At 40.3% G+C, this 18115-nt stretch overlaps 1 protein-coding gene across 1 annotated transcript; it reads left to right on the top strand.

Annotated features, from left to right (window-relative positions):
- The first annotated feature begins 1023 nt into the window (after positions 1-1023).
- slc35a3a (solute carrier family 35 member A3a) lies at positions 1024-10629 on the top strand. The gene is made up of 8 exons (XM_037770693.1): positions 1024-1210; positions 2450-2697; positions 3832-3986; positions 4073-4195; positions 8483-8657; positions 9247-9365; positions 9519-9652; positions 9772-10629. The coding sequence occupies exons 2-8, from the start codon at positions 2508-2510 to the stop codon at positions 9860-9862; spliced, it is 987 nt and encodes a 328-aa protein (XP_037626621.1). The 5' UTR covers positions 1024-1210; positions 2450-2507; the 3' UTR covers positions 9863-10629.
- The last annotated feature ends 7486 nt before the right edge of the window (positions 10630-18115 follow it).

Genomic DNA, 18115 nt, shown 5'->3' with positions numbered 1-18115 from the left:
ATTCATTCATTCATTTATTTATTTATACATTAATTAATTCATTCATTCATCTATTTATTTATTCATTTATTTACTTATTTATTTATTAATTCATTTATTTATTTACTTATTTATTTATTCATTCATTCATTCATTTATTTAACTATTTATTTACTTATTTATTTATTATGTATATTATATATTTATAATATTTATTTATTTATTTACTTATTTATACATTCATTCATTAATCTATTTATTTATTGATTCATTCAGTTATTTATTTATACATTTATTCATTCATTTATTTATTTATACATTAATTCATTCATTCATTCATCTATTTATTTATTTATTCATTCATTCATTCATTTATTTACCTATTTATTTACTTATTTATTTATTATGTATATTATATATTTATAATATTTATTTATTTACGTATTTATTTATTTATTCATTTATTTATTTGTTTATTCATTCATTCATTCATTCATTTATTTATTTACTTATTTATTTACTTATTTATTTATTTATTATATATATTATATTTATTTATTTACTTATTTATTTATTTATTATATATATTATATTTATTTATTTATTTATTTATTTATTTATTATATATATTATATATTTATTTATTTACTTATAATAAATATGGGTGCTGCAGTGTGTTTCCGGTCCAGCAGGTGTCTCTCTCTCTCTCTCTCTCACAGGAAAGCTTTGACAAATAAGACGAAGAAGAAGAAACCTGTACACGGAAGTAAACCCGGATCTAACTTACCACATTACATGCATGACATTTCTTCTCCCTCTTCTCCAGACTTCTACTCGGTTATAATTAACTCCTCACTGCTCCGCGGTTTAGTCAGCTCAGCCGTGATGGCGGTGAACGTCGGTTCCGCCTTTGAGGAGCCTCAGAGCAGATAGCTAGAGCAGCTCAGAGCAGATAGCTAGAGCAGCTCAGAGCAGATAGCTAGAGCAGCTCAGAGCAGATAGCTAGAGCAGCTCAGAGCAGATAGCTAGAGCAGCTCAGAGCAGATAGCTAGAGCAGCTCAGAGCAGCAGGACGGTCGATCATCAGCTCGGGTTCAATGGACGCTGAAGTGCTGCTGTTGTTGTGACAGCTGTACCTCCACTACCTGGTCTGTGTGTCTGGCAGAGAGCTGCTGAGAACACCGAGGTTTAAGAAACCCTAAAAGACGCACCATTGAAGGACAGGTAGAAAGGTGAGTCTCTCCTCAGCAGGTGTGTGAGTAAAACACCTCTTTCTGTCTCTTAAAGGTCCCATGTTGTGCTCATTTTCAGGTTCATACTTGTATTCTGTGTTTCTACTACAACATGTTTACATGCTGTAATGTTAAAAAAACAACTTTATTTTCCTCATACTGTCAGCCTGAATATGCCTGTATTCACCCTCTGTCTGAAACGCTCCGTTTTAGTGCATTTTGACTGAATTGCAACAGAATTGCTTTGCTAGTTAACAGCTTAGGTCCATGTGTACTTCCTGTCAGCTGATGACATTCACATACACTGCAACCAGGAAATAAACTGGGACACATTTAAAATGTTTACGTTTAAAGCTGTGTAAAGGGTCTAAATATTGTATATTTGTGACATCACGAATGGGCAGAAATCCTGACAGCTTGTTTCAAATGCTCAGTTTCTGAATTCGGGCTTAGTGTATTTTCCTGTGGATTGATTGTTTCGATACTTTCACAGTATTTATATAGTACTTAAGCCTGCTTTATAATAAAAAACATGAAAATCTCACTTTTTTATAATATGGGACCTTTAAAGTCTTCCTCTACTCCTCTCTGTGCTTCTGTATTTACATAACAAATCCTAACTGCTTGGACTGTATCTTTATATGTACTTGAATTTATTGAAAGGATAGGATAGCCCCTTGAGATGTAGCATCTCATTTTCGAGGGGGTCCTATAGACAGAAATACAAAAACACATACAGACAAAACGTCATTACGTAACAAACATACACTGCAAATACACACATACAGACAGCTTGCTCACCATCTCCCACCCAGACCCCCATCATCAGCCCTCTGCTGTTATACAAGAAAGACTTAATACAATGACCATATTTAAATCAATTACATCAGCATGAAGAACAATTGCAACAGTTTGTCTTCAGTTTATATGTAGCACAAATAAACTGAGGATCATAAGTACACACAAATTAAAAACATGAACAGGTTGTACAGCTTTGTGTTGGAATGACCTGCGTCCAACTTCTTTGAAAATTCTTGGCAAAGAAAAAGGGATGTTGCATATGTCTGAGTGAATATAAAGATCTATATGACCTCTTCTACTTTCCTGTTAGCTGCTGCCTTTCATTAAACCAGATAATGATCTTATATACTGCTCTAGAGCTTTTACTCGTGTGTTTATATTCTTGCTGAAATGTGCTATACAAATAAAGCTGCCTTGCCTTGCCTTCTGTGTCTTCAGCCTCACACCAGTGTTCAAACCAGTGTTCACACCAGTGGTGACAACAACGGTGACCAGGATGGCCTCCTCGCGGCTGAAGTACCTGTCTCTGGGCGTGCTGGTGTTCCAGACCACCTCCCTGGTGCTCACCATGCGGTACTCCCGCACCCTGCAGGCCGAGGGCCCGCGGTACCTGGCCTCCTCAGCTGTGGTGGTGGCCGAGGTCATGAAGATCCTCACCTGTGTGCTGCTCGTCTTCAAGGAGCACAGTGAGTAGTAGTGCACCTGGGACACATTAATGCATATCACCATAACCACCATAATCACCAAGGGTTACCACCAACTCAACCAGCTTATGTTTCTCCTTTTTGCTCTGTAAATGATGGAAATTATCATTCAAATATCACAATTATTTTTGATTCTGTCATTTGATCAAATCAATCAATTGACTTTGCATTTCCCTAACTAAGAAAAAATGATTGTGATGTCTGATAATATCCATAAAACCATGTTAAACAACAAAGATTTATCATTTTATTTTGTAACGTTTCAGAAAGAAAATATAAAAAGAAAAACAATATATATAAATATTTAATAAATAAATATATCAAATATATAAACATGAAAACTGCCACACCAATAAAAAAACATAAAAAACATAGTTAATATCAATCAGAAAATATAACAAATTTGAGGGTGATGAAACACAAAAAACTAAAGCTGGATATCATTTGATTCTTTGTTTATAATAGTGTTGATACATTAGCCAAGTTTTTTGGTATTGATACTAAAAAAATCATTTTTCCTCTGTAAATGAAAGAAATTATCATTCAAATATCAAAATTATTTTTGATTCTGTCATTCGACGTAATCAATCAATTGACTTTGCATTTCCCTAACTAAGAAAAAATGATTGTGATATCTGATAATATCCATAAAACCACTTTAAACAACAATGATTCAAGCAATGTTTAAGTCAAACCTGACTGACCTGAATGATCCCAGTCACTTCCACACAGGGAGGCATACAGCTTAGTGATTGTATCAGATCGGTACTCAGTATCGGCCGACACCCAAAGCCCAGGTATCCGTATCGGGACTGAAAAAGTTGGTGCATCCCTACTTGAAACGGTGCCATACTGAAGCTATCAAACTATTTACTACCTGAGCTTTACTACCACTTTTACTACCAGCATATCAAAGTGAAAACTTTACTAACACTGCTCTGTCATCTTTGCTTCAGTATGAACATGTACAGATCTGATACAATGACCTCAGTACCCAGTTAAAAAAGACACTGCAAATAAATCCCACCGCTAATTTTAAAATTTCAGATTACATCCTGTCAAAGTTGACTGAATTGTCTAGTGATCTAACTAACTAACTAACTTTTCATTCCTCAGGTTACAGCATGCGAGCTCTGAACAGCATTCTGCGTCAGGAAATCGCCCACAAACCCATAGAAACGCTGAAGCTGGCGATTCCCTCGGGGATCTACACGCTGCAGAACAACCTGCTGTACGTCGCCTTGTCCAACCTGGACGCCGCCACCTACCAGGTACAGAGGAGGGCGGCTTATGTTTGTTTAAGGAGACTGTGAGAATATGAATGACTCACAGTTAAGTTCCGCTTTGTCTCCATCAGGTGACGTACCAGCTGAAGATCCTGACCACGGCTCTGTTCTCCGTGTCAATGCTGGGCCGCCGGCTGGGCGTCTACCAGTGGCTCTCGTTGCTGATTCTTATGGCTGGAGTGGCTTTTGTGCAGGTCCAGTACAGCTTCTTGTCTGTTTACTACTTGTAGAAATGGAAATTACACTACTTCACCATCATGTAGAAAAGCCACAGAACACCCTCTCTGTGGTTCCTCTTGAAAATAATTGTAAGCACATAGAGACACTCAGGTGTTATTATGAGCAGCTGCTTTTAAAGGGGACCTATTATGCTTTTGTGCTTTTTCCCTTTCCTTTAGTGTGTTATATATTTTTTTTGTGCAATGTAAAATGTATGCATAGTTACAAAGCCCGTGCCAAAGGGAGCTACTCTCCCCCACAGAAACACTGCTCCTGAACTGCCCGAAACACCTGTTTCACCACAAATACCTGTCTAGCGGCTAATTTGGCACGCCCTCAAACAAAGCTAATTCGAATGGAGTCCAAAGAGTTTGGTTCGGTTGACCAATCAGAGCAGACTGGGCATTTCGGGAAGGGGCGGGGCAGAAGCTCAAACAGAGCGTTTCAGACAGAGGGTGAAAAGAGATGCTGCAGCACAGCCAGTATGAGAAATATAAAGCGTTTTTTGAACATTAAAGCATGTAAACATGTTCTGGTACAAACCAAAAATACAAGTATGCACCTGAAAATAAGGAAAAAAATAGGTCCTATTTAAATAGAATCAGAGTAAATGTATTGGTATGAACGAAAGCTTTTTCGCCCCAGAGTAGTGACTGTATGCAGCCTGGGGATGGTTAATGGTCTTTATTGTTGATACGGGATAAGTTGATAGCAAGCTAACAACAAATCTCTGCTGGGGCTGAAAATAAGATTTAGTAAGCTATGCATCCTCTAAAAGAGCTACGGCTATGCCTTCAATTAGGGCTGTCAATCAATTAAAACAATTAATCATGATTAATCACAAATGAATCACACATTTTTTATCCGTTCAAAATGTACCTTAAAGGGAGATTTGTCAAGTATTTAATACTCTTATCAACATGGGAGTGGACAAATATGCTGCTTAATGCAAATGTATGTATATATTTATTATTGGAAATCAATTAACAACACCAGAAACCCTCACAGGTTCTGCATTTAGCATAGAAAATATGCTCACATCATAACATGGCAAACTGCAGCCCAACAGGCAACAGCAGCTGTCAGCGTGTCAGTGTGCTGACTTGACTATGACTTGCCCCAAAACTGCATGTGATTATCATAAGGTGGGCATGTCTGTAAAGGGGAGACTCGTGGGTACCCATAGAACCCATTTTCATTCATATATCTTGAGGTCAGAGGTCAAGGGACCCCTTTGAAAATGGCCATGACAGTTTTTCCTCGCCAAAATTTAGTGTAAGTTTGGAGCGTTATTTAACCTCCTTTGTGACAAACTACTATGACATGGTTGGTACCAATGAAATCCTTTGTTTTTTTAGTTTCATACAATGCCAGGATCTTCACTCTAGCTTTAAAGCACGAAAGAAAACATACTTATTAATATTATATTCCATTTCTGCCAGTAGATCCCCCTCAATGTTACACATTGTTCCTTTAGGTTTAGTATGTGGCCCAATCTCACCACATGTAGAGTTTGTAAGTGAATTCTCAGCATGCTTCCTCTACCTCTTTGCGCTCAAGTTTTCTTTTTATATCTGTTCATAGTGAAAGATTTAAGAAAATCCATCTCGTCAGTGCCTTTAAATCTAAGAAGAAAGCGAATGTGGCCAGTTCTGTTGGTGTCACTTTGTCTAATGAAGCATTTACTCTTAGCTGCGTGTTGGAAGTGTGCCTATTTTTATTTATTTTTTTAATTAACTGCGATCTCTAATTTCTTCTAGTGTGCAAGACAAAGAAAAAGAATTTCAGTGGGAGTTATAGAAAGGTTAGATAAATAAAACAAAACAATGAGGTCTGAACTGGAACCTTTTGAATAAATATTGGCCACCGGTGGTTACGAGGGATGTGCTGATGAATGATGAAGTGTCAGAAAAAGGAGAGACTGTTGTGATATCACCTCCTCCTCCTTCTTGGCACAACAAAAGAAAATGCCAGTCAGTTAGTATTACGTCGGATGTGATCTTAATGCTGGCTTAGCACTCAGACAGAAGCACAATGGAGGGAGGAGGACATGAAGATGCACCTTCATAAATCTACAGGATCAGACCGGTAGAAACATTTACTCCCAAACGGTGCAGGATATGACAGTTTCTCCACGGCACCTCCCGAAGGCTCAAATAACAAATCATCACATCACATATGATATCAACCCGGAGCCTGTGTGCAAACAGTGGGCAAACAGTGGGCCTCACGCAGCAAACGTTCTTAACCATTCACATCTGATCTTTCCTAGGTGTGCTGAATGATGGATCATAAATCATAAATTGGAGGCATGTGGCTGATTGTTTATTATTAGCATAGGTAATGCCCCCTTAACAATAAGTGCAGGTGTTGTGCCGTGTGCAAATACTCCGGCACATGCCCAATAATCGGAGATATGCCACCAAAAAATTGAATTAATGGATCAATAGTAGTTCTTTAATAATCCAATCATTATAATTATATTTTTCTCAAATTTAAAACGTTTTGTTTTGAATGTTTCCTTACGTTGGACAAACAGTTTGTAGACTGTGAAAACAAGATTAGACGAATAAATTATGGATAGGAACCAAAATAAAAGGTAATTTGTTTGTGTATTGCTTCCCTGCATGAGGCCCAGTATCACCTACAAATACACAAAGTTAAAAGACGGCATGCTTAGAAACAAATTGGCCTGTTTTGAATTAATGCAACTTCTCATTTTCACTGTTCGTTGTCAGTTAGTTCTCACTCAGCAGGGATTGTTTTGGCGACTGGAGGAAAGTATAAAGGTGGCAGGCAAACAACATCTCGTTCCAAGAATTGTTAACTTATTAAAAGTGCAAGTAGCTACAATACTATTCTGACTTTGCACAACCAGAGATCAACTTTTTTTTTTTTTTTTTTTATTTTGCATTAACACCCATTTTCCTGCTTACTGCAGCACATAACGCAGGAACTCACACTCTGCAGCATTTTTACAACTTGGCAAAGCTGTGAAGATGCTTTTGTGTGAATTTTAGGTACCCAGCATCCCGGCTTCAGAGAGAGTGTGATTGTTAACCATCACAGGGAGTTCAGGCCTTGCTAAGTACATACTTGGGGCGGCTGTGGCTCAGGAGTCAGAGCGGGTCGTCCTTTAATCACAAGGTTGCTGGTCTGCATGTCGAAGTGTCCTTGAGCAACACACCGAACACCAAGTTGCTCCCGATGGGCAGGTTCAGTTTATGAATGTCTGTGTGAATGAGATGCAAATTGTAAAGCGCTTTGTCCGGTAAGGTAGAAAGGCCCTATATAAATGCAGTTTATTTACCATACTTGTATAACTTTCATTGTCATATGGATATTTATTCATTGGATGATGTTTTATGGAAGCAGCTCCTGTTTTTTTCTTTTTTGCTTCCTCTTATATTCAAAGTTCAAGGTTAATTTATGCCATTGTAGAACACTAGCTTGCGCAACTAAATGCAGTTGTAGTCCCGACCTTTATGCAACATAAGAAAATAAAAAAATAAATAAAAACTTTTCATGGTGTGGAGTGTGGAGGATGAGTTGCTGAGTCTCACAGCCTGAGAGAAGAAGCTGCTCTGTAGTCTGGTGGTACGGCAGCAGATACTTCTCTGACGCTTGCCAGATGGCAGCAGGGGGATATAAACTATATACTAATATAGACCATCGCCCTTCAGAAGGTGGTTCCCTAGGCGACCGCCTAAATGGCTTATGACTTAATCCGTCCCTCTCTATAGCATAGCTACATGTTGCAAAATTACTTCATTACTCAACCACGAAAAATTCATCACTTGACACGACTGTATGTCTGAGTCTCCTTCCACTTGACCATAAAATATGCCGGTTGTACAACAAACCGGCAACCACATGATGTGAAGTGAATGCAATGAAACGCAGGAGGGAGGGTGCGACATCTAGTGGCTGAATGTTATCAATGTTATCAATAGCACCTTTAAATTAGGGTCCACTTACTAGCTTTCAACCACATCTTGCGGTCTTCCTCAGTGGATGGAGTTTGTTGTAAGCCGATAGCTTCTTTGATGATTTTTGGCGTCAGATGCAAAATGTCGTCATTATGTCATGTGATCAACTGAACTATCTCAATCTGCTGAGGAAAGCTGGGATGCGGTTGAAACATCTGGAAAAAGTTATTAAATGTTTTTTTTTTTTTTTGTCAAACTACTGTTTCCAAGGTCAAGATTGAACCTTCAAGGTTACGGTTTATTCCAATCCAAGTGTTTCTCTTGTGTTTGCAGTGGCCCTCTGAGTCTGCACCGGCCCCGGAGACGGAGGCCCTCTCTACAGGCTCCCAGTTTGTCGGTGTGACGGCAGTACTGGTGGCGTGCTGCTCCAGTGGGTTTGCTGGGGTCTACTTTGAGAAGATCCTAAAGGAGAGCAAACAGAGCGTCTGGGTCCGCAACATTCAGCTAGGTCAGTATTCATCCAGAGTACCAGCTATTCTTACATATAAATATAAGTTTATGACATTTAATCAATGCATATCCATCAGCAGAGGAACAATGTTGTTGATTGAGAAAGACACTTCCTCCATGTTTCTGAAGCGAGCTCTTGTGTTTGTGCACAGTTTCCTTTCTTCCCTGCGTAGAGAGCCAGCTGGGTTTTTTACCTCCGATATGTTTCTGTTAAGATGAATGTTCCTGTCTAGTTTATTTTTACCCTGGAGCGTGTGAGGCATGTGTTAAGTCTCCTGCGATTCCTGGTGTGAACTTGGAGCTTTTTCAACTGCATTAAATGTTGGAGCCTAGATCTGCAACGAGAGCAGGGAAGAAAAATGCTGTGTAGTTTTTTTTGTTGTTGTTATTGTTAGTAGTTGTAAAAGTGATGCAAGAAAATGTAAAATGAAGGGAATTGGTGCCTAAACGATTAGGTGATTAAATTTAATAATCTATTCGTTAAAGGGGCCCTATAATGCTTTTGTGCTCTTCCCCTTTCCTTTAGTGTGTTATGACTTCAGGATGAACTCTTTGAACTGATCTTGTGTGTGTGTGTGTGTTTCCAGGGATGTTCGGCCTGGTGTTTGGCCTCTTTGGGATGCTGGCCTATGACGGAGAGAGGGTGAAGGAGTCAGGCATGTTCCAGGGATACAACTCAGTCACCTGGACTGTCGTAGCGCTGCAGGTAACGCTCACCCCACTGCCAGTGATTCAATATGTTTTTTTTCCCACCTAAATGTCAAATATAATATCGAGCCTCTGGGGTAACAGACTCCCTCTCGGCCCGCTCAGGTCATGCCTTTGTCCATCTGCGTCCGTGTGTTTGTTGTTTCTCCAGGCGCTGGGTGGTCTGGTCATAGCAGCGGTCATCAAGTATGCAGACAACATCCTCAAGGGCTTTGCTACATCGCTCTCCATCATCCTGTCAACTCTTATATCCTACTTTTGGCTACAGGACTTCGACCCCACTGGGTACAGGAAACACTCACTACCTCTCCCTCTTGTCTCTCTTCTGTATTTTTTTGTGTTTGCTTTTCTTTCTCATAATCACGATTTCTCGAGCTGACGGCGTTGTCTGCTGTCGTCCACAGCGTGTTCTTCCTGGGGGCCCTTTTGGTCATCGCAGCCACTTTCCTCTACGGCTACGAAGGCAAGCCGTCCCCCAACCCCAGCAGGGCGTAGGACACTCACGGCTGACACTACAGCAGCAGTAGGAGGTCCTGTTGAAGCGTCAAGACGTGGAGTTGAAAAGAGGACAGAGAGCTGGAGAAAAAGAAGGGGAAAGGTCTTTATCATATGTTGTGATCACAAAAAGGAAGAGGAGGTAAGCAGGTTGGGGAACAGAGGACGGGAAGAGTGAAAAAGAAAGGTAAAGAACAAAAAGCAAGCACAACGCTGTGATGGGTCTCACACACCAAAAGTGCCTCAGCTGAGAAGGGTAACCAATGAGAAAAGAAAACTGTGGCGAAACAGGATTGTATGTTTTTGTTTTGTTCGTATAATTACCACTGTAGAGATAATCCTGGCTGTCACACCGCCAGATCTAGAGAGGTATTCTCGGCAGGACCGACTGATTGTTTTCATTAAGAGCCTGTTTGACTGCCAGTCACTGTTACTGCCACATCGGTCACACCTACACAACAACAGAACAGAAGTTGACCTCAGAGTTGCAGTGTTTAAGACTCTAAGTCTTGTCCCACTTTGAGCTCTGAAAGCACATTTTCCCTGAAATAACCCTTCCCAGGCACTGTTTACTCTAAGGGTGCGGTCACACATGCGTGAAATTTGCATCTTCGCATCGTGTGGAATTCATATTTGGTGAACTTTAAAGGTCCAGTGTGTAGGATCTGGCGGTATCTAGCGGTGAGGTGAGGAGATAGCACAAACTGAAGCCTTTCCCATGTGCCAAGCGTGTTGGAGAGCTACGATGGACGACGCAAAAACGCAAATGTCCCTCTCTAGAGCCATTTGGAGCAGAGCATAAAGTGTGTGTGTGTACATGGGAAGTGAGTGATGAAGCAAGAGAGAGAGCGGCGGCGACGGGAGCGAGTAACGTTATTGACTCCGGCCCAGGCAGGAAAAGTTAACAGAATTTGGTTTGTCCTTTCTTGGCTACTTCCAGTCCATGTGGAAGAGGACCTGCACCCTATGTAGATATAAACGGCTCATTCTACGGTAACGAAAACACAACGATTCTTATTTTCAGGTGATTATACACTAAAGAAAACATACTTATTAAAATTCTAATTAAATTTTTGCCAATAGATCCTCCTAATTATTACACACTGGTCCTTTTAACCGATGAAGTCGCAGCCTCAACCGATAGCAAAGAAGTGTGTGTGCGGTTGACCCCACTTGGCACCGCCCACATTCAGCACGAATATCGCCTGCATTCATGCATTTGTGACCGCGCCCTGAAGCTGTGTACAATACCGCAAGCTCTAACAGTCAAATGGTTTAGGATGCCTGGCAGGAATAACTCGCCTTTAGACTATCGTAATCGCATTCACCATATTGTTTCCTCAATTACAGCTCCCGTGTTACAGTATATTTTGTTCAGCTATTTTTGGAAACAGTTTTTGTTGCCAGGCAACATATAGTCATTGAGACATCATTGATAGCATATACAGTGACAGCGTTACTGTATGGCTGATCTGTCTGTGTCTGGTGGAGTTTAATGTTTCACAGTAATCTGGGTGTAAATAATAATAATAATAAATAAAACGCTACAGGAATAAACTAATCAAAAACACAGTTCTAGGCTGTTACGGGGGTTATTATTTGAAGATATTGATTTTTGAAGTGAAAAAGGACAGTTTGATTACGTGGTGAAGATTATTTTGTGCAACTTGAAATTGTATTAACCTTGGGCATAAATAATCACCACCATTTTAAATTATAATCTCTAAATCTAAATGAATTGTCAGTTTAATTTATTCATTAATTAAAGGTACAGTGTGTAGAAGGTGGAGGCGGCATTTGGTGGTGTGGTTGCAGATTGCAACCAACTAAATACCCCTCCGCTCACTCCTGCCTTTCTAAGACTGCGGTAACATTAGCCGCCGAGCACAAAAGCGTGACAATGCTGTTCGCCTCGCTCAGAGGTCATCCTTACCATAATAACACTATTAGGAGCAACAGAAGTCAGACGGCGGTTGGCGGTGAGTCTCTCTCTAGAGTCGGTGTTTGGTTTGTCCGTTCAGGGCTACTGTAGAAACATGGCAGAGCAACATGGCGGACTCCCTGGAGAGGACCCGCTCCCTATGTAGATACAAACGGTTTATTCTAAGCTAACGAAAACACAACGATTCTTAGTTTCAGGTGATTATACACTAAAGAAAACCGTTATATCATATTCCATTTCTGCCAATAGATCCCCCAAAATGTTACACACTGTTCCTTTAATTAGGATTTCACATGACTTTTCAAAGCCACTGATTATAAACATGCAGCTCCTTATGTCCTGTGCTCGTGTAACAATATACGCCATTGACTGATTTTGTGGGAAAATTAATCATAAATGACAGAATGTGGCGCAGTTCGCTCTGACTGAATTATACTGATCACATCAGACATCTGTGAAGAGTTATTTACATCTTGGAATGTACAATTTGACTGGTGTTTTGTTCTGGGACTTTTTTGTTTCTTTGGGATAAAGCGGGTATAATTAATAACTTTATTATTTTAATTACCAATATGTGAATCTTTTATAAAAGAAAAATGTTTCCTTCATCTTTTCTGAATGTGTTATTGCGTTGAATTCATTGTGTATCTCCCTCCAGATCTTTTCTACACTAAAATGCACACATTTATATCTTGAACATCACATATATTATAGACATTAAGGCTGTCATCGACCAAAGAAATTCTTAGTCGACTAACACTTACATGATTTTGTCGACTGATCGATTAATTGATTTAATCGACTGATTTGTTTCTCCACAAAGAAGCACACAATAGCACCACTTTAAATCTTGTGTGCTCATTTTCATTTTATTTTATTTAAAACCTCGGAAAACAGTAAAAAAAGAGTAATAAAAGAAGAATACATGGCTATATCAATTAAAGCAACAACAGAAAAGATGAAAATACAAAATAAAATTGAAATCATTGACGGTTATGATCAGTAAGATTAGCAATTAAACTAGGGCTGTCAATCGATTAAAATATTGAATCGCGATTAATCACAAATTAATCACATTTTTTATCTGTTCAAAATGTACCTTAAAGGGAGATTTGTCAAGTATTTAATACTCTTATCAACATGGGAGTGGGCAAATATGCTGCTTTATGCAAATGTATTTATATATTTATTACTGGAAATCAATTAACAACACAAAACAATGACAGATATTGTCCAGAAACCCTCACAGGTACTGCATTTAGCATTAACAATATGCTCAAATCATAACATGGCAAACTGCAGCCCAACAGGCAACAACAGCTGTCAGTGTGTCAGTGTGCTGACTTCACTATGACTTGCCCCAAACTGCATGTGATTATCATAAAGTGGGCATGTCTGTAAAGGGGAGACTCGTGGGTACCCATAGAACCCATTTACATTCACATATCTTGAGGTCAGAGGTCAAGGGACCCCTTCGAAAAATGGCCATGCCAGTTTTTCCCACTACAACCTAATAATCGCAAGTTTCGTTGATGCGTTAAAGAAATGAGTGACGTTAAAACAAACTTGCGTTAACAGCCCTAAATTAAACCTTTGAATTGTTTCCGTGGTTTAACGTGGTCAACTTGGAAGTTTGTTTGAAGCTCATAAGTTTCTTGGAAATAAGTTATTCAGCATAAAAAATGATTAATCTACTAAAGAAATCTATGTAGACTAAAACGACTGATTAATCGAGAGGTGGCCGCCCTAATAGATGTTATATGCACCGATCAGCCATAACATTAAGACCACTGACAGGTGAAGTGAATAACATTGATTATCTCGTTACAATGGCATCTGGCAGTGGGGGGGATATATTAGACAGCAAGTGAACTGTTTGAACTTTGTGTTGGAAGCAGAAAAAATTGGGCAAGCATGAGGATGTGAGCGACTTTGACGAGGGCCAAAGTGTGATGGCTAGACGACTGGGTCAGAGCATCTCCAGAACTGCAGCTCTTGTGGGATGTTCCCGGTCTGCAGTGGTCAGAACCTACTGAAAGTGGTCCAAGGAAGGTGAACCGGTGAACCGGCGACAGGGTCAGACCCGAGGCTCGTTGATGCACGTGGGGAGCGAAGGTTGTCCGATCCAATAGAAGAGCTGGTGTTGCTCAAATTGCTGAAAAAGTTAATGCTGGTTCCGATAGAAAGGTGTCAAAACACACAGTGCATCGCAGTTTGTTGCGTATGGGGCTGCGTAGCCGCAGACCGGTCAGGGTGCCCGTGCTGTCCTAATGTTACGGCTGATCGGTGTATATCTTGCTATAGATTCTGCACACAATGTTCTTTACAATTTATCATGGAGCCATCTCAGCAGCATGTCATTCTTTTAAACACAATCCCCCCCTCCTGCTGACTGAATCTAGATGAATTTTTTGCACAATAACAAGTCTACCTTGTTTAATTTAATACTTGGTACGTCGCCTTTAGAACTGCAAACTACACGACATGAATAAATTCACACTTTGATATTTTTGGCATTTGTTTTAATGAGTTTTAAAAACACTGCATGCAAAAGCCAGACAGTCTGAGAGAAAGGACTGTAACACGGCAGAGTTTCATGTCCTTCCATATTATAACACTGTAAAACACCCATTAACCCCGGCCAGTTTGAACCAGTAACTGCATTAGACTCCAGTCGATCAGCAGAACCTCTAAGTAGCGCTCTCCCCTCCAGTCCTCAGGCACATCTGTTACTGTAAAAGACACTTGAGGCCCTGATACACACAGACAGCAGACCGTGTGACCTCGTGGTCAAGTATAAATGTATTCGCTAACACTTTATTTTAATCGGGGCAACATGTGAAAAAAGTTTCCGCTTTCTTTCCCCCCTCTACAAACGCCTCAGTCCTCCAGTAAAGATCACCTACTTTGATATTCCACCAGTTAAAAGTGCTCGTCTAGATGTTTCCCTTGATTGTCAATGTGGGCTCTCGGATGCCTCACAAACTGCTCCCGTGTCCGCGGCTACATGTTGTTTATATATCCAGCGTCCATGCCTCTATATGATGAGGCAGAGACGCTCCTATGGTCGTTCCAGATGAGGTGTGTTTGTGTGTATATGTGTGTGAAGGCTCGCTCGGTTTGCACCAGGAGTAATGAGCAGCAGCAGCAGCAGCATGGGTAAGATAACGTGGTTACATCCTCCGTCTCTCTCTTCATCTCTGTCTCATCTGGACCAGCTCAGCACTTCAGCGTGACCTGTTTCACTGGCCCGCTGAATGCTGAGTGCGTATGAACGAACAGAAATACAACGAATAGACCCGCATGGAAAACAATAAGCAACATTTTCAGATTCAATATCATTGTGAAATGTTCATACTCCGTAGTCATGAATCCTCATAAAAAACACATTTTTATAAAAGATCATAATGGCACAAGAAACTGTATGTAAACCAAATACTGCACCAATCTTTAAAGGGTCACTTCACGCAAATTACAAAAAAAAAATCTTACTCACTTCTGTATAGTATCTAGCCATGTAGAAAGATATCACATATCTATCACTGAGGTTTCTGCCTCACATCCAGTACAACGGAGGTGAAATGATTGCCATTTCTGGTGTCCAAAGCTTTGACAAATTCCATTAAAAAATCAATATCAACATGTCCTCAGAAACAGTTTTCATTGTAAATACTTTCTACTGAAAACTGTTCCTATAACTGTTGATAGCAAAGTCTGTAGATTATCCAGAGTAACGAGGACGTAGTTTTTGGAAAGACATATTGCTGTTGAATCTTTAGCCGTGGCTCTAGGGATGGGGGGTTTCGGTCCACCACTTCGATACCAATCGAAATATCTCAACAACTACGGATGGATTCCCACAAAATTCTGTACAGATATTCATGGTTCCTAGATGATAAAATTACTTATTACATGGCTTTGTTGAATACTCGATACTGATTGGTTAATCACAGCGTTCTGTGGTCTGTTTTTATTTCTGTATAACAGACCGTTGCTATGGGCACAGCTCTGATGTCGGTCTCTGGTGGACCGTTTTTTGTGTCAAATTATTGATTTCTTTAGTAAGTAGCCGTGTAATAAGCGGGATAATGTACAGCTAGCGGGTCATTGTTGTGAAAGAAACCCCTTCAGGGCGAAGGTCGGGGTCGGGGTGTACCCCTCCGCGTCGGGGTGCGGCATCGCCCTGTTGGGCTTTCTTTCACAACAATGACCGGCTCGCTGTACATTATCCTTTACGTGGTAACTTTACCTCTAGCTACACCTACAGTAGGGTGACCAGACGTCCTGAAAAATTCGAAACGGTCCCGAATTATGAGTACTTCGTGCTAATTGGCTATTGTTAGTAGCTGACACGCTAATTTAAGATGATGAACACACTTGCTAAACGTCAGCACATCAGCATTTAACTACAGACTCACAGAGCTGGTAGCATGGCTGTAAACCATTGTGTTGGTTGGGAGGCACAAATCTCACTGGCCGATATTTCAAAACTTGGACAAATAAAATCCCAGAAGTCTACATGGCTGGATACTTTCCTTTGTAATTTAGGTGAAGCGATTCTTTAAGTCTTCAAGTGTAAATACAGCTCTCTTTCACGACAATCTTTGCTCTTAAACAACAAACACTGACTGGATAAAGACGTGTTATAGCTCTGTTTGTCCTCTTGCAGCCACTGGACTCGTTTTATTACTTGTAAAATAAAGTAACCTTGCTTCTTCACCTCACAAATCTGATTAGATGGGACACAGGAAAGACAATGTTTTTACTGTAGAAGGCTGTCGTCAACACAGGCATCGCTGGCTTTCAGAAGGCAGGGAGAGAGAAGCTCTGCAGCTTGGATGAACTGGCCATTTGTGATTGGAAAAACAAAAATCCCGCTGCAGGGCTTCATTGTAGATTCTTCTCAACGCACAAATCATGTGTGCATATCATCAAATCCAAAAGCTGTGATTTCTACATTTTTTGTGATATGTAAAAAAGCAAAGTAGCTCTGAGGATGCATGTTGACAATATTTCTGTTTTTAAAGAGGACATATTTTGAAAAACTCACTTTTTTTCAGGGCTTGTGCTCATACATTCGGGTATCTGGAGTTCCTACTAATCCACAAACTGTGAAATCAGACAACCCAGTCAGTTTTTGAGGACTGCCTTGATCAGAAAACGTGATTTAACAAGCCATTCAGATTTAGCTCCCCTTCCTATGTCACATGAGATACAGTATATCGACCTGGTCTCACAGGAAGGCGTATAAATACCAAGACATTACACGGACATTCCGCGTGTCATGACTACGCATTTTAGCCTTTTTGTGTGTCATTCGTACGCCACGCAAACATCCACAGGTTCAGGCAAGAAAACCAATTAGTTAGGGTAAGGGAAAACGTCATGTTTGGGCTTAAAATCAGTAAGTAAACTAAGCAAAACACATACAGAAACAACTACGAAAAAAAAACATGACAAACATCAACAAAAAACCATGTGACAAATGTCACTAACTTACAAAACAAAGCAACGGTCCCGAACATGGGTCTCCTGGTTAAAGGTCCGGTGTATGTTGGGTCCATACACCTCCCCTCCCGCCCACCATAAGCGGTCGTTGTCGCATTTTTATACTACGTCACTAACTCTTACCGTAGCATTTGTACGCGGATGCGTTTACATTGCAGTCAGTTCAGGACACACAGTGTACAAAAGATACGCAGAAATCAAGAAAGGCGTACTTACTGCACGCTAAACGCCTTGTGCATTATTGAGGCATTTATACGCCTTTTTCGTGCGAAAGGGCCCGAATACATCGCCCACAGCTTGAGAACTATACCTTTACAAAGCCAATCAGAGCAGACTGGGCTTTTTCAGGAGGAGGTCTTAAAGAGACAGGCGCTAAAATGGAGCGTTTCCGACAGAGGGTGAATACAGGTATATCCAGTCAGACCGTATGAGAAGAATAATGTGTTCTTTGAACATTAAAGCATGTAAACATGTTCTAGTAGAAACTCAAAATACAGAAGTATGAGCCTGAAAATGAGCACGATATGTCCCCTTTAAATCCTCTTGTAAAACGTCCCTCCCTGTAACATAATCACTAATGAGGCTCCTTAATGTGTGTGTATGTGTGTGTGTTGGTGAGGCAGTCTGGTGTGACAAAGCAGCAAGCCTAGACCCAACCCTGGGTCTCCATTATAGAAAACACACAACCACAAACACACATGCCTGCACACCCACACTCACGTCATCTTTAAAAGCATCCAGTAACAGTTCAGTTGATATCATAGTTATCTCTGTCCGTAATGAATAAACACTATCGCCTTCCC

The sequence above is a fragment of the Sebastes umbrosus genome, chromosome 5 (genome assembly GCF_015220745.1).
Source record: "Sebastes umbrosus isolate fSebUmb1 chromosome 5, fSebUmb1.pri, whole genome shotgun sequence".
Classification (NCBI taxonomy): domain Eukaryota; kingdom Metazoa; phylum Chordata; class Actinopteri; order Perciformes; family Sebastidae; genus Sebastes; species Sebastes umbrosus.
This window is presented reverse-complemented; position numbering and strand designations above follow the sequence as displayed.

Bases quoted from the DNA above. Each gene is read 5' to 3' on its own strand.
- slc35a3a (XM_037770693.1), top strand. From the start codon at position 2,508: ATGGCCTCCTCGCGGCTGAAGTACCTGTCTCTGGGCGTGCTGGTGTTC. The intron at 3,987-4,072 runs GTACAGAGGAGG...TGTCTCCATCAG, and splicing joins TGGACGCCGCCACCTACCAG to GTGACGTACCAGCTGAAGAT. The intron at 9,653-9,771 runs GTACAGGAAACA...TGTCGTCCACAG, and splicing joins CAGGACTTCGACCCCACTGG to CGTGTTCTTCCTGGGGGCCC.